The sequence below is a fragment of the Patella vulgata genome, chromosome 1 (genome assembly GCF_932274485.2).
Source record: "Patella vulgata chromosome 1, xgPatVulg1.2, whole genome shotgun sequence".
Taxonomy (NCBI): Eukaryota; Metazoa; Mollusca; class Gastropoda; family Patellidae; genus Patella; species Patella vulgata.
Genome location: NC_065879.2, coordinates 25,224,472 through 25,247,992, shown reverse-complemented (window position 1 = coordinate 25,247,992; position 23,521 = coordinate 25,224,472). Strand labels below are relative to the sequence as shown.

The 23,521-nt window shown below is 33.4% G+C and overlaps 1 protein-coding gene and 1 long non-coding RNA gene across 2 annotated transcripts in view; one reads left to right on the top strand and one right to left on the bottom strand.

Moving 5' to 3' along the window:
• Positions 1-23,521, bottom strand: part of LOC126808811 (myosin-VIIa) — an 81,311-nt gene that overhangs the window by 30,728 nt on the left and 27,062 nt on the right. The window contains exons 2-19 of the mRNA XM_050533784.2: positions 17,480-17,544; positions 11,384-11,644; positions 10,123-10,307; positions 9,631-9,752; positions 9,107-9,363; positions 8,593-8,746; positions 8,350-8,426; positions 7,724-7,983; positions 6,897-6,975; positions 6,025-6,156; positions 5,761-5,896; positions 5,191-5,297; positions 4,122-4,259; positions 3,644-3,889; positions 3,129-3,308; positions 2,565-2,660; positions 1,765-1,887; positions 156-395 (exon numbers count right to left, since the gene is read on the bottom strand). Of these exons, the coding sequence (XP_050389741.1) occupies positions 156-395; positions 1,765-1,887; positions 2,565-2,660; positions 3,129-3,308; positions 3,644-3,889; positions 4,122-4,259; positions 5,191-5,297; positions 5,761-5,896; positions 6,025-6,156; positions 6,897-6,975; positions 7,724-7,983; positions 8,350-8,426; positions 8,593-8,746; positions 9,107-9,363; positions 9,631-9,752; positions 10,123-10,307; positions 11,384-11,644; positions 17,480-17,497 (2,811 nt within the window). The 5' untranslated portion in view covers positions 17,498-17,544. The remainder of the gene's footprint in view (positions 1-155; positions 396-1,764; positions 1,888-2,564; positions 2,661-3,128; positions 3,309-3,643; positions 3,890-4,121; positions 4,260-5,190; positions 5,298-5,760; positions 5,897-6,024; positions 6,157-6,896; positions 6,976-7,723; positions 7,984-8,349; positions 8,427-8,592; positions 8,747-9,106; positions 9,364-9,630; positions 9,753-10,122; positions 10,308-11,383; positions 11,645-17,479; positions 17,545-23,521) is intronic.
• The window catches only part of LOC126808837 (uncharacterized), a 31,811-nt gene continuing 23,408 nt past the window's right edge, over positions 15,119-23,521 (top strand). The window contains exons 1-2 of the long non-coding RNA XR_007674791.2: positions 15,119-15,164; positions 17,157-17,232. This is a non-coding gene — a long non-coding RNA (uncharacterized LOC126808837). The remainder of the gene's footprint in view (positions 15,165-17,156; positions 17,233-23,521) is intronic.

Sequence of the window (23,521 nt, the reverse complement as noted above, 5' to 3'; positions counted from 1 at the left end):
ATATATATTAAAACTTACTTTAGTGATAATAAACCTTTTATACCAGATGAGTATCAGATAATCCTGTGAATATAGGCTGTAGTACCCACTGGAATAGCATGAAGAACCCCTCTATGTAATGCCATTAGCAATATTGTTTCTTAAAATTATCTTACCAATTTACTTTCATCCACATCTTCATTTCGATTTCTCTCGGCATCTTCAATTTGTTTATTTTTATATTGAGCTTTTTTTCTTTCCAGTTGTTCTTCTTGGATAACCTCTTTTTCAATCTCAGCTAGACGTTCCAGATGATGTCTTTCAGCTTCCTCTTTTGCAGTCTTAGTGTTCATCTTTTTCCTAAGAAGCTTTTCTTCTTCTTGTCTCAGATGTTCAGCCTCAAGTCTCTTCTTCAACTGTTCAGAATATATAAATTTTATTTTTACATGACTAGAAGAAATTGTAATGTTGGTAGACTCAGAATTCCATGTACGGGTATTGAAAACTGTAGAAGATTACATTTTTTTGTTAAGGAAAAGTCCTCCATGGAGATAATTTACATAATGATTCAATATAAGTGATGGGATTTCAAATTTTTCTTGTAGGACATTTTTACCAAAAATAAAGGGGCATAACTCTTATCGTTATTTAAGCAGATGGTTTCAGATCACAATTAAAAATCATGTGTCAACAAAATATTCAAATTCGTCTGTAATAAAAAAATTAGGTGCGCCTCGTTATTTTTTTATATTTAATTCTCATACGGTTTTCAAATTTATGTCAGTAATATTCCTACAAAAATAAGTGTTGTCGTAATACGATAGAATGAAAGCATGCCGACTACTGTCGACTGGTACTTTTGTTCAAAATCACCTCCAAAATTACCGTCAAATACTTTCTTCAGCAGAAATCCGGCATTCATCTTATACTACGTTTTGACTGCTATACCGATGGAGGTAAAAAAAAAAGAAAATAGAAAAGACATCCCCAAAATGTTTTGGCAGTGACCGTCGCTCCACGATTCCGAGCCAGTGACATCATCTGCTAAATAATAGCACTTGCACACGTTATCATGTAAAACAATTAACTACCTAATCAAAATTAATTGCTTAATAAATCCAGCCTATTATCAACGATAATCGGGTTGAGTGGTAGTTATACACTCAGTAATTTTGGAATTTTGAATATTATTCACGTCTTGATGTCCGATTGGGCATATTCCTGGTCGGACAATTTAGGAGGTTTGGAAAATAGTGTCGGACATGTTCGGAATATAAAGACTGTTCAAAATCTATATTTCCAAAAACCTTAAATGTTTCAAGAAGCTTTTTTGACAATCTTGAAATTTTAATGTGGTTGCCAAAGGCAATTTGAGTCTTTGATTTTTCCTTGTCTTTAGAAATATACTTTCAGATAAAACTGTACTCAGTAGGTCAATCATGCCTTACGGAAGATTTCTTTAAAGATATGTTCCCTGCATGAGTTTAATTAGATTATCTAGTACAACCTGAGAACTTATAAATAAAAGTATGATGTTTTTATGACCTAGATAAAAAAATTACAGACTGCAAGTGACTAGCTTGTGCTGGTGAAAGGTCAAAGCTGGTCGTTAGCACCCTGAAGAAAGGAAAATATTTCTAAAGTAAAAATAAAATATTGAGATCTGGAAAATAGACAGGATTTCGTTTATACAGATAGATATCCAGATAGAAGAAATTATGTCCAAAAGCAATAGGTTTACAGGAATTCTTGTCAAAAAAAAAAAAGAAAAAGAAAAATTTGTACCTCTATCTTCATTCTGTTGTATTTCTTTACAGCAATCAATGTTCTAACTGATGACTGAATCTTTACCACAGCAATCACACGTTTCTGTACCCACTGTCGTACAAGATGGCCTCGAGCATATCTCTGATAACACCAAAAAATGAGGATAAATACAAATGATGATATGTTTACTTGGAATCAGCCTTTGACTTGAAAGCTAAAAGATGCTAATTGTGCTTGATAACGATAAGAGGATACTTGTCGAAACGTCGTGCTTTTAGAATAAAACTAGTGATTGTTTCCAATAAAAATTGTGTCCTGTTAATGTGTTTCCCAATCGTTAAATGACACTTAAAGATTAATATAATTTTACTAATATGACATATTTCATTACCACGGTCTCCAGACATAAAACTAACTTTGAAGAAATAACCTCCTTTTAGAGGCAATTTCTATACAATTATAGGAATTTTGACTGGAATACACGTAAAAGTGTTGTAATGATTGATCTGAACATGTAACTGAGTGGTTATAGCTGTGTCATTTCCTTCCAATGTAATGCACTTGACACAAACTAGTGTGCACGTGCTAACCATTCGGCCATCCCTCCCCCCCCCCCCCTGCAAAGGACAAGAAATTTGCTTTGACCACAGCCTTTCTATTTACTTTTCTTGGATATTATACATTACGAATATGCATTTCTGTCAAATGCAAACAGACAGACTAATGTTTCGAATTCCCAAATGTGTTATCCTACTGACTCTTCTTGACTTAATCCAGGTAAATAATGCTTTATACTGAATAATGTTGAATTTTCTCACCTGGAAGTTCATAATGATGCTACGCAGAACATTGTATCTCATTGTTAAAATTCTAGATCTACATAATGCCTGTAGACGCATGTAACCTTGTCGCATCTGTAAAGATACATATATCTTTTAAAACTACAAGGTTAGAGTGCAGCTAGTCATACATATTAATTTCAACATGCATTTAAGTCGAATCTATTCAGGTTGTTGCATTAATGTGTCGTGCTACATCAATTGTTCATCTAACAAAAGAAAATTTACCCCCAAAAAATTTCAAGGAAAATAAATCATTTCAAAAGATAAAGTGAAAGATAAATTGTTTTCTAATTTTAGTTTCAGCTTTATGGCTCAAACTGTAGAACAAACATTCAGCTACATCTCAATATTGGCTCTATCTGTCGACCTAAAAATTCTAAATTTAGACGACAGATACCCACTTCAAACTGCAAATTAACACATCAAATTTAATTAAATCCACCCTTTTATTTTTACCCTAATCAAATAAGTCTAGTAATTTTAACAAATACTTCAATAGTCATCTGCATAATATTGTCCAATCGGTTTAAGTGTACTAACCCTAATAAATCTTTTTCGTTCAGCAAAACACCTCCATGCTGATTGGATAGTAATAATGTTTTTACGCATTTTGAGGAAGCGACGTCGACAGTGCCAACTACGTACAGTTTTCTGTATAATAAGGATCTTGTTGGCTAACATCACCTCTCTCTGCTGTTCCAAATAAGCATCTTGAGCATCCTGTAGAAAAATTAGTTTTTCAATCAAATATATCTTTCTGAGAAGTTTGATCTTAATTATGCCAAGCTTCTTTTTTTAATAAATAGCATCAGAACAGGGTTTTGTTTGTAAACAGTGACTCAATAGTTACCATGATGATATCACATATAGCATCCTAATTTGTTAATTAAATGATTTGTACTTTGGGTCTTACATCATGGAAACCCTTTTAAAACTAGATAATTGAAGACAAATAAAAAATCAAACCATACAGGCTATTAAAGTGCACAGGTCTTCTACTGGGTACACTTGCCTTGTATTTCCATTAATAGAAATTCATAAAAACAATTACAAACCTTTAAGAAAACTTTAGTCTTTCCCAGTTGGTAATCTGTATTCTTTAGAACAGCTTGACAAATCTTTAACGACGCTGCTCGACAATCTTCTTTATGTGCGGGGCCAATCCCAGCGCACAATAATCTATAACGCTCCACAAATTCATTAAATGTGTGTCTGATTGGATATCCAGCCCGTCGAATTCTAATAGTCTCCATCATACCAGAATATCGCAGTTGTTTACAGCATAATTCTCTATCAAATATCTGAAATTGTTATAAAATGTTTCTAATTTACCCATAAATGGAATGACACTGAAAATAATGAAAGGGTTAAACCAGTAGCTAGCTTTCTGTTATAAACAAACCAACCGTAAAATATATATTGCGATTGGGATGAGATCTGACATTGGAAGGAAACTGGAGAAAACATGCACAGTCTTTTGTTGACATTCAACATTAGATCTTTTCCTGGTATTAAAGTATAAGATCTTTTTACCTTAGGCTTTTTAAATTCATTAGGTTTAATGCATCTGACGAAAAATGGCTGACAGCTGCTGAGCGTTTTCATCAATGCATCAAGAGATCTCTTGAACTGAGCTGCTAACGTGGGAGATTTTTTCCTAGTGTCTGTACCCTGAAAAACAGATATATTAGTTATTAACAAATACATCATTAGCAATGTATCACATATTATCACCTTCATATCAAATTTCTCTTCATATATAAAATACAGGACACAAGAATATTGCACAGATCAGAATTCCCTTTGAAATATAAGACAAAATGAAATCATGAGAATATAGCTATTTATGGAATCGTTCCACATTGGTGGTAGAGGTTTTCCGCGTTCTATGTCTTTAAACATACATTATGCAAAAGGCTAAATCTGCCTATTTCAGGTCTTTCTTTAGGCCTGAAATGTTATCTAAATTATTAATTTGACTTATCCAGACCATAATCAACTCTCGATGTCATTGCTAGCCTGCGATATTTATTGGATTAGGATCATGATTTAATCATGAAATGGATAATCGAGACTGTTTTTTATCGTACCGACTTTAGTAATGATGATCAAGGCTAGATCGAAAAATTCAATCACTAAATTCTCGGTTCACAGTTGATCAATTTGACTGAAATTTTCAGCAAATTCCCTTTACATTATCTAGTTTTTAACTATTATAGTCAGAACTGTCAGCTCTTTATCTAATCTCCCATAATGTATCTTTAATAAATGTTGTCTGTACATTTTACAAGATTCAAAGTTTAACTGGTTAAATTATTTTTTAGATTTATTTGCGATGTATTGGTATTGCGTTTTTTATATCAAAAACATTCAGTTTAACTATGGTACAAGTCAAAGACTTCTTTAAATCATATGCCATCATATACAGAAGCCATGTGATGGAGTAAATAAAAAGCTGGAGTTTTAAGAATGGTCCTTTCCTCATTTAACATTGTCAGACTAATAACCCATTTCTTCATCAAACTTTCAGAAAACAAAATGTGATAAAATCATGAAATTTAAATAAGAATTATTATCATTAAGTAATTTTTCTAAAACTTACCATGGACATATCTTCATTAAATAATTTATTAATAAATTTACTTTTGGAATTATTGATAAGATTAACCAAATCTGGACTGAATGTGTCACGATTCTTCTCCAAAAATCCTGCAAACACATAAAAGAAAAAGTGAAAAATAAATTGTCAATTTTTTTCTAGTATATATGAACTAGACTATAGGTAAATGTGTGAGTATAATTCTTTTTAAAAGTCGACCATGGAAAATAGATGGCTATAGGTACAAAACACACTTATATAACATAGCTTGACAAGCAATGTAAAATACACCCACCAACAACTTTGTCCTCCAGTCTTTAATAAGACTGGATCTCCTGATTCTTTTCTCTTATTTTTTCTTCGAATGCACACAAGTTTTTTAGATAATGATCCTGAACTGTAATGATCATAATCAGTCACAGGCAATAACTCTGGAAGTAATTTTCTGCAAACACTCAAATTCAGTTGGGACAATCTTTACAATCAATGTAGAACTTAGTGGAGTGAATATAAATACCACTTGATGGACGGACAGACATAATAAAACTATAATAAAATGAAACAGGTACAAACTTTTAGCATCGTAGAAAACCACTCCAGCAAAATGATTAAGACCAAAAGATGTGACATGAGATGATTTTGGTTTCAAATAATTCTGATTGTCTGAATGGTGTTGATGTAATTTATTCAACATGGTCGTATCTGTTCCCTGTAAAAAAAATTCAAACGGAAACACTCATTATTAATGTTCACTGTGCAACTAAAATAATCATTCTCAGAGACAGAAGAGATGTTATGTTTTTTCAGATCTAAAATTATGAGAACTAATAAAATTACCTTAGGGAATTTACTTTCTTCGTCAACTAACGCCATAATATTCATTGGTTTGACAGCAATCATATCTAAAGCATCCTGATTATCTACGAATTCAATATGTTGCCAATTTATACCTTCTAAATTATATTCTTGCTGTAAAATATAAATAATTTAAAAACTGTTAGTGCATTGGTTGAGGTTTGCTTACTATTTCTGGAAAACCTGGTATCACCTTCTACATTACTTGGGAACCTCACACAGCCAACAGTTTACCCTTTCTTTATTGTATAAAGAAATTTGAACCATAAAATACATTTTAGTCGCGACTAAACAAGTACAGACATTTATCATTCATTATTAATTTTTTTATACTAGATCGCTAGGCTGGAGGTCGGGGGTTTGCTCCCCATGTTGGCCGAAAAAGTTCATAACTTTCTGACATGGTTCCCCCTTGTCAGTGGTGCAGAACGGAGGGCCAGACCAGGACAGGTGTCTAGTCGTTCGGATGGGACCAAAAACTGAGGTCCCATGTATACATAGGCGTGTACGTAAAAGATCCATTGGCAGTTGGAATTTGATATAAGAGTAGGCTGTAGCGCTGCTCTCTGGGAAAAATTTACCCCATAGCACACTGTATGATGTATGCCCATCTTCATTAGCCCAGTCGGAACAGAACATTAAACCCTGTTTCATTTCATTTCATTTCTATCATCATGATCAAAAATAAAATTTTCAATTTCATTGCATTTTATGTGTTCATACATTTGTTTATAGTATGACCATCTGTCTTTTAATCAAAATTTTGTTGAAGGGCGACAATGGAACTAAAATTTGGATACAAGCCAAGCTGATGTTCACTTTATCTTTGGAAACAAGAGGTTAAGTTGACATACCTGTTCTAGTTTAAATATGTGCCTAACAAAGAACTGTTGTAGGTTCTCGTTAGCATAATTAATACATAATTGTTCAAAACTGAAAACATAAAAATAAAATACCATACATTAATTTGAATCTTAAGCCCAGTTCTCACTTGTGAGGGTTGATGGTTGTAGGACTGACAAGCAAAATGTGCTTAGTCATTCTGATCGCACAAAGAATCTTTGGCAGTTTGAGCTTGACAATGAAAGGAGGAAATGCCATATGTTAGTCTCCTAATGGTTGAAATATTGTATTGACAGGACATTAAACCCCATTCATTGAAATATGAAAGATTGTTTTCATTAATCATAAAATTACATTTCTACCATCTCTGCATCAGATTGATGGAGACCATGTATTGGAATCATCTAAAGTAGCTCTTCAGATTCCTTAGCTGTCTGATTAAAACACAGATCCCGTTTGGTGTCGCTTTTTATAGTTCAAAATTTCATTTTACTTGTCTTTACTGCACTAGGATGTGAGGGATTAGCCAATGAAACGGTCCGTTATGGCAAGTTCTTGGCGTGTGGTGCACGGAACTGTGGGTATCCCACTAGAAACTTTTAATACCGATTGGTTAATCAAATGTCTGATGCCATAGGTCAAAAGCCGTTAGTATGACCCCTGACGCGACGTCCCACTACAACTGGTCAGATCTTCATGTAGTAGAGGCCATGGAAAGAAAAAAAAAGCGAAACGAAATATAGATCTGTATTTCAATCAGATTGTTGTATGATTTTCTATACACCTTAAGAATTAAGATTACAAGTACCGTATCAAAAACATAAAATCTCTTACATACCTGTTTTTATTAAAATTTTCAAAACCAAAAATATCGAGAACACCAATGGACTTTCTATAGTGTGAAGATGCACTCATTGGTTTAAAGATGGCAGCATTTATTTTCTCTACAATCCAGATGAACATTCTACCGTAGATACCCTTAACAAAGGCATCACGGACATCTAATGATGCAGCTAGACCCATCGTGGATGTGACCGTTTCTCCACTTGTGAAGATAGTTTTGGTTGTCAATGAATCAACCAATGATTGAGCATCAACCTGTAAAGAAATGAAACAATATCTTATACAAGACTTGAATTAATTAAGCCAGTTGTCACTGACATTGTTGGGCACAGATTCAGTCATTGTCAGACAATTCCTCTCTTATTTGTTATCTTGTCTGGCACAGATTTGTCTTTACTCTGTGAATTTATTAATATCTTTATCAAATGTCCTGCATTAAGTCAAAAATGTTGGGTAAAATTCCAGCTGTGTCTGGCATTTTGTCGGATACAAATATAATCATTATGCGAAGTCCTACATAAAATATTTCTGAAATAAGAATCTCCAAAAAGATTCTGATATAGTTTTTTTTTTTTATCAAAGTAAATCTATTTGAAATATCTGCATTGCTGTAAAACTGACCTGTAATAATCTAGCAGCACTGTTTATATGACTGATATCTTGAATCTCTGTAGCTTCTAAATGATCTAATTCAATAGCTGCAATAAATACATTATGTAAGTCAAATCGTAATACTAAAATATTGAAAAGAAAATATATACAACCAAACATTAGGAGCAGGCTGGGAAAATCCTCTTGTTGGCTAGTCCTAGAATTAGACATGAATTAATTATTTTCAGGTGGGAAGACAGCTGGAATACTTACCATTATACTGTATATTTCCAATATGGAGAAGGGTGGCAAGAATTTTAAGGATTTCCCAGATTTCATCATCTTTAAACATTAAAACTTTCATGGCTGATCGGATGTCAGCAAATTCTTTTGTATCATCTCTTCCTTCACATGTTATACTTTTACCCTGCAAGAAAAGTTACGCCGACATTCATATTGGTTTAGAAATGTGGCTATGCGTTACACTTCCCTCTTTTAATGAAAATATCTTTATCTTAGTGGTGTTTAGGAGAGAAGATTGTTGTTGTAATTCTGCTGCAGTTAAAGGGGCAATTGGAGCTACCGGTAAGTACACCAGACAATGCTGCAGCCCAGTCTACCATTAAAATTGGTCAACGGTACAGATCAGTGACAAGAAATAGAAGACACGTTTTAACGTGTCTTCTATTTCTTGTCACTATTCATCACAAAGAATCTGAATCAAAAATGGTTTCTACTTTTGACTCATCCCCTTTAATGAGTTAATAATAATCCACACTGTACTGACCTGTATGAGGTAAAAATAATCCTTAGCTTCTGTTAACTCCAGTTTATTTTTATCTTCTCGAGTCATTCCCATCAACATACAATAAAAAATATGATAGTTTCTCTCGTCCTTAGCCTGACTAACTATACGCGATTTCTCTAATAAATACTGTTCTATCTTAGCACCCTCTATAACACCTTTATCCGTAAAATGGATGTCAATATACTTTCCGAATCTGCTGGAATTATCGTTTCGTATCGTCTTGGCATTTCCAAAAGCTGAAAAAAAAAGATATAAAATTATTCATACATGGCCACTATATTATATTTTTTTTTAAAAAAAGATTTTATGACATAAACAAAATTTTGTCATGAAAACTTTCCACCGGAAACAGGTTAACGTTTAAATATTTACATTGTGTCATTGCCCTAGTCATAGTGCAAGGTTGTTTCTCCACATTTGGACACTAGATTTGCATACTTGAACCCAGATTTATTAATGGGTAACCTATTAAAACTGTCGTATAATCTTGTCTATCAACTTACCCTCCATGATAGGGTTAGCCTCTAGAATCTGTTGTTCAATCCATGAATGTTGACCACTAATAGCTGCCAGAAACTGTAGAATAAGTTTTGTGGATTCTGTCTTTCCTGCGCCAGATTCACCACTGAAAGAAACAAATATAACCATATATTCTTTATTTAGGTAAGATTTCTTGAAGCGAAATGAATATCCGTATTTCTTAAGCAATGGTTCTGTGCATTATCAGCTCATTTACATTGCTACAGTAGAGCTCACACAAATATTCAAATTTGAATAATTTTTCATCCACTCGACACAAACCAGGTCATTTCATAACTAACAAATGGTATATAGTATTTTTTATAATTCACTTGTGCACATAGGGGTTAAATCTTTTCAAAGGCTTTGATTATCTAGATATTTCATTGGCCGTTCAATCATGGTGAAAAGAGCCGAAGTCACAAACCCATAACACGCTTTTCTTAACCATAACAGAAGAAACTGACATGACTAACCTTATAATAACACATTGGTCATGTTGATATCTCTTCATGTTGTGGTACGAGTTGTCTGCTATGGCAAATATATGGGGAGGTAACTCTCCTATCTTCCGATCACGATACAGAGTTATCTGTTCAGCATTGTAGATTGGCAGCACTTCATAAGGATTAACAGCTACTAAAATAGACCCTGTGTATGTCTACAAAAATAAAAGATTAAATAAATAAAAAAGCTGTTGAATGTTATATTACCTTTAAACAAACAGATTGTCCTATGCTTTACAGATCAAGTAATAGAGCTCAGGTGATCTTTTCGATTTGAATTGATTTGATACAGATTAGTCAGTTAAAGGAGCTAAATCGCTAACATTTGGGACCTAGAAATTGACAAAAGTGGGTCGCAACGCATATAATACTGTAATATGAATGTATATAAACTGATTTACATTCAATGGTTTCCGTTTTTACTCTAATTTCAAATCAGTTATGTTCGGCGAAATAAGCCAGCAGTCTCAAGCGAGTGCAAATTTCTAGCGTCTGGTTATTCCAGTCTACATACGCCGTTTGATTTGGTGCAATGTGTCTAGCCTCGTCCCTCGAGTCTCTTGATGCAACTGGGGCTGAAGCGCATTATGGTACACAATTCGTGTACCAATGGTAAAATGTTTATTTTGTCTTAAATATTGGATATCAAAAGCCCATCTTTTTCCGGTAAGATCACAACATCATTGTTGATTTAATTTGACAAATAAATCGTGTTTTCAATGTTGAAAATTTTGGATGATATTGAGTTAGAGACTTAGCTACTTTAAATTAGGTGTGTTGAAATCGGTCTGTATGCATAATCTGCTAAGCGACTGCCGAGATATACATGTTTTAACTTTCGATATAAAATACCTTACTCTAAAGTCAACCATTGAATAGATATTTGATAGATTATTTCGGATAATGATATTTTTAAAAATTAATTACAATAATTTTCAGTCACAAGATTATGCCTCTTTAAATCTAGTTTTACTATCAAAGAAATTCAAAGAAAGTGTTTCTACTGGCCGACATCCTTATAAAAAGTTACCCAAGACCTAGAAAAGTCAGATAAGTTAGATTATTCTTTCAATAAGAGGAATTTACTGAATGTTACATATCTAGTATGAAGTGTTCAAGGTTTTATTGAATTACATATATATAGAGAGAAATGGGGTTTAACGTCCGCACGACACAAACTAGGTCATTTTGGGACTAAAACATATGTATAATGTGTGTGTTATGTACTTACATATATAAGGTTGTCCATATAACGTATAAAAAGATTTCGTAAAATTCCAGCTTCGTTTAAATCTCCTAAACCAATCATATCTTCCATACCATCTACCGAGGTTGGGTGCATGTGTTTAATTTGTATTTTTCCTTCGATCCAATGTTCATGGCCATCATCGTCAATGACCTTAATTCGTCCAGATTCTGAGAACTGAACTTTTGCACCAAGGGCAACACTAAATTCCCCCCGGGTTTCTGGTTCCAACCAAACATGGTCACCCTGAAAAGATAAATACAAAATAAATATAATGCATCATATATTTTTAAAAATACGAAAGATCAATGCCATCGACTTATACCAGGTATACAACGTAATTCTAATTAATTTATCAAAACTTAGTAATTTCAAAGTTTCTACTCATTCAATTGATGAACTGATGTATAGTATAATGAGCAATGAAATATACTTTTATAAACTTTTAATAACTATCAAATCACACAATTTCAGCTGTACATGAATGAGTTGTCTGAACAAAAACATAAAAATCAGGGAGAATAACCCATGAGAATGACAACCCTTTAGCAGTTAGCACTTTTCTTAAAATGTCTAGACCTGGGGTTTAGCAGGCACACCTTAAAATTCAAATTCTTCTAATTTTAAATAATCATAACTTAACAACATGTTGACCTGCGGACTAAAAAAAATACTCACTTTTCTTAAGATACCTTTGTACCTGGACCTACGAGGTAGAATATTTTTGAACATATTTCAACATTAGTTTTAGAGAAAATGGCTGTCCAGGTATATAGATATGATAGATATGTCGGGTAGGTGTTGACCTGATAGAGAGTATATACAGTTAGTAAACTGATATATCATTGTAAATAAACTTATGTACATCATATCATACATACTGTACTGTAAACATTCTACATCTTTCCAATCTTACGATCAATCGGGAAAATTGAACCAAACATACAAAAAAAAAAATCAATTCAAAATGACCAGACCTCTTGATTTAGCTAAAAATAAAACAAGGTCAATTGAATTAAGTTTGATGTATGGAATTGGTTTGTAAAATGGGTATTTGTCTACATATAAATGCAGCCAATGTTGAGATATAACTGTTGCATGTTCCACTGTCAATATTTTAAGCCAAAATTAGTAAACAAACCAACAAAAATTCAATTGTTTAGATTTCGTCCATCATTACCGATTCTCAGTATTTTTTATTTCGACTAACATCAAAGGTGTTCGGATCATTTCAGGAGGGAGAGAATACTATGTTATTTTGAGACTAGCTTAATTTACATTTTTTTTCAATAATTTGCTTGCCCGCAGATGCCTTTAGAAATGTATCTGAGTATCCCAAAACACACTGTGATGTTAGGCAAATGAACCTATTCCTTGTCATGGATCAAACCATGATTTACTTAGATAACAGGCCTTAATAATCTCCAGTGCATGTTTCAGACAACTCAGTCACCCTAACTACCATTATTTGGAAAATAGGTTAATTTTTTATATGTACCTGGATTATACTAAGCACCAGGTTGAGTATCACAGGTTTACTTCCAATCAACAAATATTTTACAAGGTGACCTCACACCAACATTTTAGGTTAATCACTCATCTAGGTGGAATAACTACATCTTTACATGTTTACAAAGTCTACCCACCTTTCCTAAAACTTGCTTTGATACAGATTACTCAAATTTAATGAATGCCAGATTGGTCTAGTTTACATTTTTAACACTTTCCCACTTTGTTCATTAAAAAACTACAGGTATCTAAAACTTGTTTGGAACAGTAACACAATATAAAAGGAAACACACAATTAAATTTACTATTTGATGCAAAGGGTAAAAACATACCATACCATATTAGGTCATTTAGAGCGAAAGTTTGGTAAGATAGTTCATATTAAAAAGTACTTCCCACAAATAAGATATAATTGTCATGCCAACATTCTGCTATTGTTGATTTTCAAAGTTTTTAACGCAACAGAAAATACTTCAAGAACATATCCCAGTACCCCAACTTCAAAATTTTTATTTGTGGTCGAAATTATCCAGACTTAAATACAAATAATAAGATAGAATGACTATTCTATTTACTAGACTGGTATAATCTAGACATCAATCAATATTAAATCTAGTATTGTAAACCACAAGTTACGGGTTTGGAATTGATGAATGATTACGGCGGTCTTTACTTTTCTTCCTCAAATGTTTTAAGTCAACTAGTTTTGCCTTTTATACAAATTTGATTTCAACCTTGTACGACAATTCTTCCATTGATTTCACTAAACAAAGTTTTACTGAAGACAAGATTAAGGATCTTTTTTTTTTATTTTAAAGACAGATCCATTTAACGAATACCCCTTTTTAGAATGAAATTGAAATGTCAAAAGGGCATGTACCAAACTTGAACATTTTTTTTATGTCGTAGATCACATTTAAAATTTCAACAAAGTCTAGCTTAGAGTGTCATAACTGCACAAGCCATGAATTGCACTGCACATACTAGACCTACATGTACATATAATTTGATCCCGCCTGAATGACTAAATACAAATTTGAGATGTCCAGTGTTTTAGGTTTTAGTCAACCATTTACTTTCAAGTGGGACAACGAGCTGCAATGTTTGGTAGACGAACCTACCCTGGTATCAAACCCATGACTTGAATAGATTACAGGAAACAAACAAAATATGTGCCAAACAAAAAGCATGAAGTTGAGCCTGATATTGCCAATTATAACAATGGCGGCGCCAGCCGCCAGTGGTTGCAGGGGCAAAGCTGGAGCAAAATCCAAGGTTAGGGGGAAAAGGCACAAGCTTCAACTTGGGGAGAAAGGGGGAGGGGCTCCCCCAGACATTTTTGAAAAACAGGCTACTGGAAATGCAGTCTGGCAGTATTCCAGGTACTGATAGTTGAGATAAAGTGTCAAATGGATGGACTTGCGAACTTCAACGAAGCCCACTCACGAGCGCCAGATGGAAATGCTGTCTGACATTAGAAGTTACCGTAGAAGGTATTGATTACCAAAACATATCACAAATACTTTTTTTTTTCTAAACTTTATTGAGGGGGGGGGGGGGGAAACAAAGGGCAGACCACATTTATGGGGGGGGGGGGGGACAAAAACATAAAAATCAGGGAGAATACCCCATGAGAATGACAACCTTTTAGCAGTTAGCACTTTTCTTAAAATGTCTGGACCTGGGGTTTAGCAGGCACACCTTAAAATTCATATTCTTCTAATTTTAAATAATCATAACTTAACAACATGTTGATCTGCGGACTAAAGAAAATACTCACTTTTCTTAAGATACCTTTGTACCTGGACCTATGAGGTAGAATATTTTTGAACATATTTTAACATTAGTTTTAGAGAAAATGGCTGTCCAGGTGTATAGATATGATAGATATGTTGGATAGGTGTTGACCGGATAGAGAGTATATACAGGTAGTAAACAGAGGGCAGACCACATTTATGGGGGGGACAAATGCCCCTCCCCTTTTGCCAATTTCAGCAACAGTTAAATGTACATATGGAGACAAATAGTAGTACCGGACGAGGGAGATAACCAATAAACTAGAACATTCTCAAGTTAACTTTTGACTATAATATTTGTATATTTACGGTACACTTTACATGTATTAAACATTAGTACCATATCATAAATACCAGAGATAAAAACTTCTATATAATCCACTCCACCTTATACTGTTAAATACAACCTGAGAATGTTGTTAGCTATGTCTACTGTTTGTCCACATCTGACTGAGTAACAGGTAAATATTATATCCAATCTAACATTTATTATTAGAAAAAAATTCTTTTACAGAAAAGAGAGAGAAATGGGTTTAATATCCACTAGACACAAACTAGGTCATTTCAGGACTAACATATGGTTCAATTTTATTTTAATAACTCGCTTGCGCGTGGGGGTCTTTAGCAGTGGGGGAAACCGGAGGATCCAGAGAAAATCCATAAGGTTGGACCGGTGACCATACTCCTTGTCACGTACAACCAGGGAATCAAACCGAGCCAGTTGACTCAATGACAGACCTTATGATACAACCCACATACACTAACAATTCGGCTATGCAACCCCCCTTTTTACAGAAAATTAAAGAAAATATATTTAACATTGCAGACTAATAAGTATGTCAACAATTACTTAGGTCAAAATACATTTGTTATTAGAAATGTGTGCAGAGAGAATTTTTTTTTCTTCTGCAAGTAGCACTTTCCCAACATTCTTTGAATTCCTTCTTGCAGGGTATGTTTTTACATGCAGTTTTTTCCCCAATATATACAAAGGTCCTCAGATTTCTAAACTATCGCTACAAAACTCTGTTACTGCGCAGACAGGTCAGAACCAGAGACCATATTACTATGAGTACTTAACGAATGTATAGTATATAGCTGAAACAATATTCTAACTTAACAGTATTCAATGCTGGATTGAGACATTCTGGACTGAGTGCGTTTCAATATTGTTGTGTAAATAGGGATAGTTCTAACCACTTTTCTTTGGGATCAAATACCAACTTAATACTGTATACATCAGTGATCTGAGACTAATATCTAAAGATACGTTTATGGAAACTGCATTCTGAGCATAATAGTACTGTCAATCGTAGGACAGTGTTAAATTTGAAATGCCTTGCAACCTTCGACTAACTCAAACAAAACATCACCTTTTTTCATACCAAGTATGGCATTACAAAAGGTCTGTTGGTGGGATGACTCATTACAATTTTGAGACAAGTTGATCATCTTCTTTAATGTGATAAGAGAGACATACACAAACTAGATGATTTTGGAACTAACAGACATACAAATTTGCTTGTGCGTAGGTGTCAGCAGCAGTGGGAGAAAAATGGGGGAACCTACTCTTTGTCACATACAAGCTGGAAATCGAAATCATGTCACTTAATTAAATGAGAGATCTTATGATCTAAAGTGAACACCTCAGAACAATCGGCCACCCAACCTACCTCTTCAATGTAATAAACAAATATTGTAACCTAATATATGGTTAGACACTTTTGCATATATGGGTACATGTACATGTATCATTACATAAATATATTGATTGTTTATGTTGTAATAGAGAATATGTCGTGTAAACACAAAACTTGACTTGACCAGAATGGACCTTGTACATGTATTGCTAGTTAAGGTCATCCATGCTTTACATCACAATGTCCAAGTCAATCTGAGCTCAGTTCAGAAAACATCCCCGTTCTTGCTGTAATAGTTCAAAAATTGATAATGAAAAATGAATATATTGAAAATTCCAGTCAAATTACTTTATTCTGAGCGTTGATAACAATTGAAGTCTTGATTGTCAATCTTGTAATTGACATCACAATGTCAAAGTCAATCTGAGCTCAGTTCAGAAAACATCCCCGTTCTTGCTGTAATAGTTCAAAAATTGATAATGAAAAATGAATATATTGAAAATTCCAGTCAAATTACTTTATTCTGAGCGTTGATAACAATTGAAGTCTTGATTGTCAATCTTGTAATTGACATCACAATGTCAAAGTCAATCTGAGCTCAGTTCAGAAAACATCCCCGTTCTTGCTATAATAGTTCAAAAATTGATAATGAAAAATGAATATATTGAAAATTCCAGTCAAATTACTTTATTCTGAGTGTTGATAACAATTGAAGTCTTGATTGTCAATCTTGTAATTGAGTGATGTCCATTTTAATGTTAAACGATTATATGTCACACGGTTGATCTAATCTATTCAGCTGTTCATTTTCAGACATAACGGCTAACATTAACCCATGTGAAGTAACATGGATAAAAATAACTGATGAAAGTATAAAAAGACTGAAAAGGTAAGAAATATTATATTTTGAGACACACACACACGACTAATATTTTACCTGAATTTTACTGAATGAAAATGTTATTTTTGTCTGAAAATGCCCTTTTATATAACACATATGACATTTTGGGACTGCAGTGCCCCCACCTATGATTTATGCTATTATAATGCACACAGGACGATTTTTGTCTTTCAAAATATATGAAAAGAAGGACACATATTTGTAATCGATAATTCAAAAGAAATTGTATAATTACCTTTGACAGTAAGACCATGTTGATTTATTTTAATTGTTCCCCTTTAAACAGTATATACTTTATTTCTGAAATACATAAAATGAAAATATTTTTCAACATAAAGATAGGAAAAAAATGCAATAAAGTTCACCTGTGATGTGATATACTGACTGTGAAAATAAGAGTTGGATCAAAATCAAAAAAGTTTGAAATACTTGTACTCCTTTGTACATGTAGAATACAATGATACTGGAACAGAAATTTCTAAAATACGGGATTTAACCTCAAATTTTTCTTCCTGGGAGATGAATTTAGTGTATAAAAGGGTGTATAGCTATATTCTTTGGAACCTTGAAATTAACAACATCAGGTCTAGAAGCACATACTCATGTAATACAAGTGTATATAAAATTTGTAATTTTTAATCAATTATGTTCATTGAGGTACATGAATAGACCAAATTGAACGGAAGTAGTTTAAGCCTGCTTAGTCCATTCCACTCGTTTTTAAAAATTATTTTGTCATTTGTGAATCAGCCATTTTTAATTACTTCAGCAGTGGCTTGTGGGATATGTTTTTCCATGTAAATTACAAATGGTGCTTGAAACCATAGAGTACACAAACCTGATTAGTCCATTCTACACATTTTTGAAAAATCATTTTGTCATTTGTGAAACAACCATTTTTAATTACTTCAGCATTGGTTTGTGGAATTTGTTTTTCTTTGTAAATTACAAATGGCACTAGAAATCATAGAGTACACAAGTCGTGTACTGATTTTAAAATGTTCATTATGTCTTAAATATTGGATATAGGATCCCATATTTTCAGAGAGAGAGGGAGAGTTTAATGTCCACCTGACACAAACTACATGTAGGTCATTTTGGGACCAACACATGGTTCAATTTTATTTCAATACCGTAATTCGCTTGTGTGTAGGGGGTCTTTAGCAGTGGGAGGAATCCAGAGGACCTGGAGAAAACCCACAAGGTTGGACGGGAGAACCTATTCCTTGTCATGTACAACCTGGGAATGGAAACCACGCCAGTTTACTCAATGACAGACCTTATGATACGGCGCGTACGTGCTAACCTTTAAGAGTTGGATGGGTTTAAAAGTTGCTCTTTTTGTTCCTTTTCTCTTGCTCTACTATAGCTCACAAGCTGATAATGTTCTCTATTGTCTTAAGACTGGTGTTTGTTTATTAAGTCATTTCAATTGAAAAAGGCCAGAATGTGCTCTGGGTTTCATTTTATGCTTATCTTTTTATTGCTGTCATTACAGTTTGTTAAATTTAGATGGCTGTTTGTTAGAATTAGGTCAGTTGACTACCTGAACAAAGTGGACATATTTTTAAAAAAAACTTTCTAGTTATTTGAGTGCATTATTTAACCATGCAAGGTCGCAAGCATATGACCATTTATCTAAAATAACAGGTCAAAATGAAGACTGTCATATACACCACAATAAAATTCTGTTAGGAAGCTATTAAAATAAATAGATTTTATAGGAAGAAAACAGATACCTTCTACATTTTTTTTTTTATATTCATGGGCCACCTGAGGATTGCCAATGACCTACCTCATCAAAATGCTATAAAAAGTTTGTAACTTTGAATAAGGAAATGTGTAGTGTTTGTAACAAACAGTTTAATCCAATATTATGTTAAGTGTGTTTTGTTGCCAATTTTAACTCTCACTTACAAACAGATCAATACAAAGTTCATGTAACCACTGTCTGTCTGAGTCACTTGTCTGATCTTCACAACTGAAGTTAACTACCAAACATTCTAGGTTTAGGTTTTTACAATTAAAGGGAGACCACTCCATTGTTTAGGTTTTTTAAAAGTAAGTTTCAAATTGATCAAACACTTATGATACAATGTACTGTGCATGGTGGCTTAATGCTGGCTTAATGACTTTCTGTTCTGAACTTATTTTCGTATAATACTTTAGTCATCCTCGATGTCATCCTCCTTTGACGTTCATGTTAATAACAATAATTTGCTGATGTCGCCGAAGATGAACGTCACAGGAGGATGACTTTTTTTTCTTTTTTTTTTTTAAATGGGACTTACTTTATAGTATCATAGGAAAATTAGTTCAGAACAGAAAGTCATATGGTCAACATTTAGCCCAATGTATTACGCAGGAATGATTTGTTCATGTTAATAGCACAAACTGATATGTGTCTTAATTCACAAACTAGCGGTTGCAAAGCACGATATGCCCACATTTTGCAAGAGCTGGATAGAGAACAAGCTAAAAAAAATACTGTGATATTTTGCACAAACAGGGCCAATAATCCGGGAGGTTATGGTCTAAAATGCGCGAATATCGAAAGCAACTGAAATCTTTGGGATGTAAACATATATTACATACTTTTACACTATTTGCGTTCAAGACAGTTTCTACGATTTCCAAATTCAACCCTTATCAGAGTGTAATGATGATATTTTTAAACAGTTTTAATAAATCGGATAAAGATTGTACCCTCTATAAGATCCACAAGCTAAAAATATGATTTTGTTGTACAATCTGGGGCGATAATCCATAATCCTAGAAGTTATCATCCGATATGCGCGAATAACGAAAGGAACCAACATCTTTGGGATATAAACATAAATTTTTATTTTCGTCAAAACTGGATAAAAATTGTGACCTCTAGAGGGTCCACAACCTTGGTATTACATACTTTTACACTATATGCGTTCAAGCAAAGGCCATTTTGTCAGGCAGTTTTGGTCTGATTTTTATGTAATTCGAACTCAACTATCATCAGGGTGTAACTATGAAATGCTGAAATGATTTTTAAAAACGGATAAAAATTGTGACCACTAGAGGGTCAACAAGTTAAAATCGCAAGTTTTTCGTACATCAGTGGCCATAATCCATGAAGTGATGGTCCAATATGCGCGAATATCGAAAGGAACCAAGATCGTTGGGATATAAACAAGTTTTAAGTTTCATCAAAATTGGATCAAAATTGTGGCCTGTTAGCACTTCACAACCTTGACATTACATACTTTCGATTTTATCCATCGGTTTCGGTCCGATTTTCACGAAATTCAAACTCAACCCTCATTATGGTGTAACGGTGATATATTTTAAATCAGATAAAAATTGTAACCTCTAGAGGGTCCCACAAGCTTTTTTGTACAATCAGGGGTCATAATCCAGGATCAAAATTGTGGCCTGTTAGCACTTCACAACCCTGACATTACATACTTTCGATTTTATCCATCAGTTTCGGTCCGATTTTCACGAAATTCAAACTCAACCCTCATTATGGTGTAAATGTGATATATTTTAAATCAGATAAAAATTGTAACCTCTAGAGGGTCCCACAACCTTTTTTTTTTCACAATCAGGGGTCATAATCCAGGAAGTTACAGTCCAATATGCGCAAATATTGACAGAAACCGAGATCGTTGGGTTATAAACTACATGTCAAGTTTCATCAAAATCGGATAAAAATTGTGACTTCTAGGTGTCCACAAGCTAAAAACATGATTTTTCTTGCAATCAAAGGCCATAATCCATGAAATTATGGTCTGATACATGTCAATTTCGAAAAGAACCGAGATCTTTGGGATATAAACCTATATTTCAAATTTCGTCAAAATCAGATAAAAAATTGCGACCTGTAGAGTGTCCACAAACAAATTGTGGACATCCGGACAGACACGGGCAATGTCAATATATGTCCACTTGAAAATGTGGGCATATAAAAATGTCATAGGCTAGGGACTGAAATAAATGCACCATGATCCTTATAGATACCTTGAATTTAGACCTCACACTATCTTATCAGTGAACTGTAATAACAATTGACAAGGTATTCAATCCACCATTTTTACATATTCAAGACTGTGCAGACAATTAACATGCACATTATATAGAAACTAACTTGTTAAACAGATGCTTATTTAATTAACGTGCAAAAAATTGCAACTAGTCTTTTTAAAATAAACATAAATGTGCATCTACAACCCATATTCAACACGCATTTGCAGTGTAAAAATCTACACCTGCTGCATAATAATTTTCTGTTGATCAAATTATATAGTTCCGTAAGCTTCATTTGGAATTTTCTTTTTTATTTGGTGGGTTCAAAAGCAAATATTTACAATGATTATGGTCTTTCGTTCCTTACCATTAGCTAAATGGTTATTTCCAATATTCAAATTCATCCGGGATTTTGTTCCATTCAAATAACCAAACACTTCCATTGTCCGCCCTGAATGTAGGCCTATTAACAATAATATATCTGAATCTCATATTTACGATGTTTCGTGTTCCGTGAAACACAAGATATTTTAGACTTAATATGAAATTACTTATAATTAGGTTTAATTAATGTTGATGACCTCAATTTTCAAGGAAGGGTTATAATGCACACCTTTCAGTATAAAGTATAATCTTTGTTGGTTTTAACAAATTTTTTGGTTTTTTTCCTTTATGTCAAACAGATTTGTATATTTTAAACATCTGCTAAAGTGTTATCATCATGTTCATTAACAGTTTGAAAAAAAAAAATAACAGAAAAAGAAATTTAGTACACATTTTTACAAATTTTCTTTTGAATAATAAGTAATTATGTGATTTTGTTTTGTGTAACTTTCTGATGAAAAAGTAAGACTTTCTCCACATGAAGTATTGTCTCCACAAAGGAAAGGCCTTATTAATTAGGGGAGTAATATGTATATAAACATTAATTGTTGGATCAGTCTATATTTTTTTTAACCAGAAACTGTTTTGCATGCACTTGGAATTCTTCTTGTTCTTGTATTTCTTGCCACCGTACTCTACAAAAAACACCTAAGGCTCTGCCAATTCAAGTACGATTGACACAATTCAATTTTTGATATTACGTCACAATTCCAAGATAGCTCTGATGACATCAGGCAGTGATACAAGCTTGCATAGGTAGAAACACTTAACCAATTATATGATGTGTAGAATATTAATGCATTAATTGCTAATGCCCATAGGTCACATTCATTTTTCACTCAATTTCAGAATACATCTTTGTTCATATACTTTTGGCATACTCATTAAGGCACCTTCCCACACTAGTTTTACTTGCCTATTATTGGGTCACTCTTTATAATTCATCATTTTTCATATCAAATATTTTATGAAATGAAATGAAATGGGGTTTAATGGTCTACTGTTTTGCTACGGGTGGGCTAATGAAGAAAGGCATACGCCATACAGTGTGCTACACTGTATGAGGCACTATGGCCTACTCTTATATTGAATTCCAACCACCAAGGAGGGATCTTTTACGTTCAAGCCAATGTATACACAGGACCTAGGTTTTTCGTCCCATCCGAACAACTAGACAGCTGTCCTTGTCACGCCGGCTGTCCTGCACCCTTGAAAAATGAAAACCACGTCTCAAAATCCCGATGAACTTTCTCGGCCAATGCAGAGATCGAACACGCGACCTCCAGGCAAGCAAGCCTGTGTCTTACTCACCATGGTTCCCAAATATTTTATGACTTAAGGACAGTTGAAAGAAAAGATAATTGTACTAGACTACATGTACATTCAATGCTCTAATAACTTTTCTTAATATCCACCTATAATGGCTTAAGTGTGTAATGAACTGAAAAAATGAGGACAAATTTCTCATCACACAGGAAAAGTTCAATTAAACAAACAACCATACAATAATACAAAATTATTCCATTATGAAATACTTTCAGGACCACAAAATCTCTTCAATGTGTTTTGTAAATTTAGAATAGGTATTATAGCTTTCACCAAGAAAATAATTTATACATCTAATTAATTTTGAATGAAACCATATTTAAAATAATTGTAGTCCAAAAATTTAACAAATTATTTAAGTAAAGTACATGTCTGAGTGTTGATCAAATTCCTTGAAATGTCTGTATCTCTCAGAATGGTTGCAAGATTTGTATCAACCTTTGGATCTGGAACAGTCTCAATGTAACTGAATAGTCAAATCAAGTCAAATTTTAAAAAAACATGTTTTCATAAACAGACAAAGACCCACATAGCCCTAATGTCTCTTTAAACTTTGGAGTTAAAC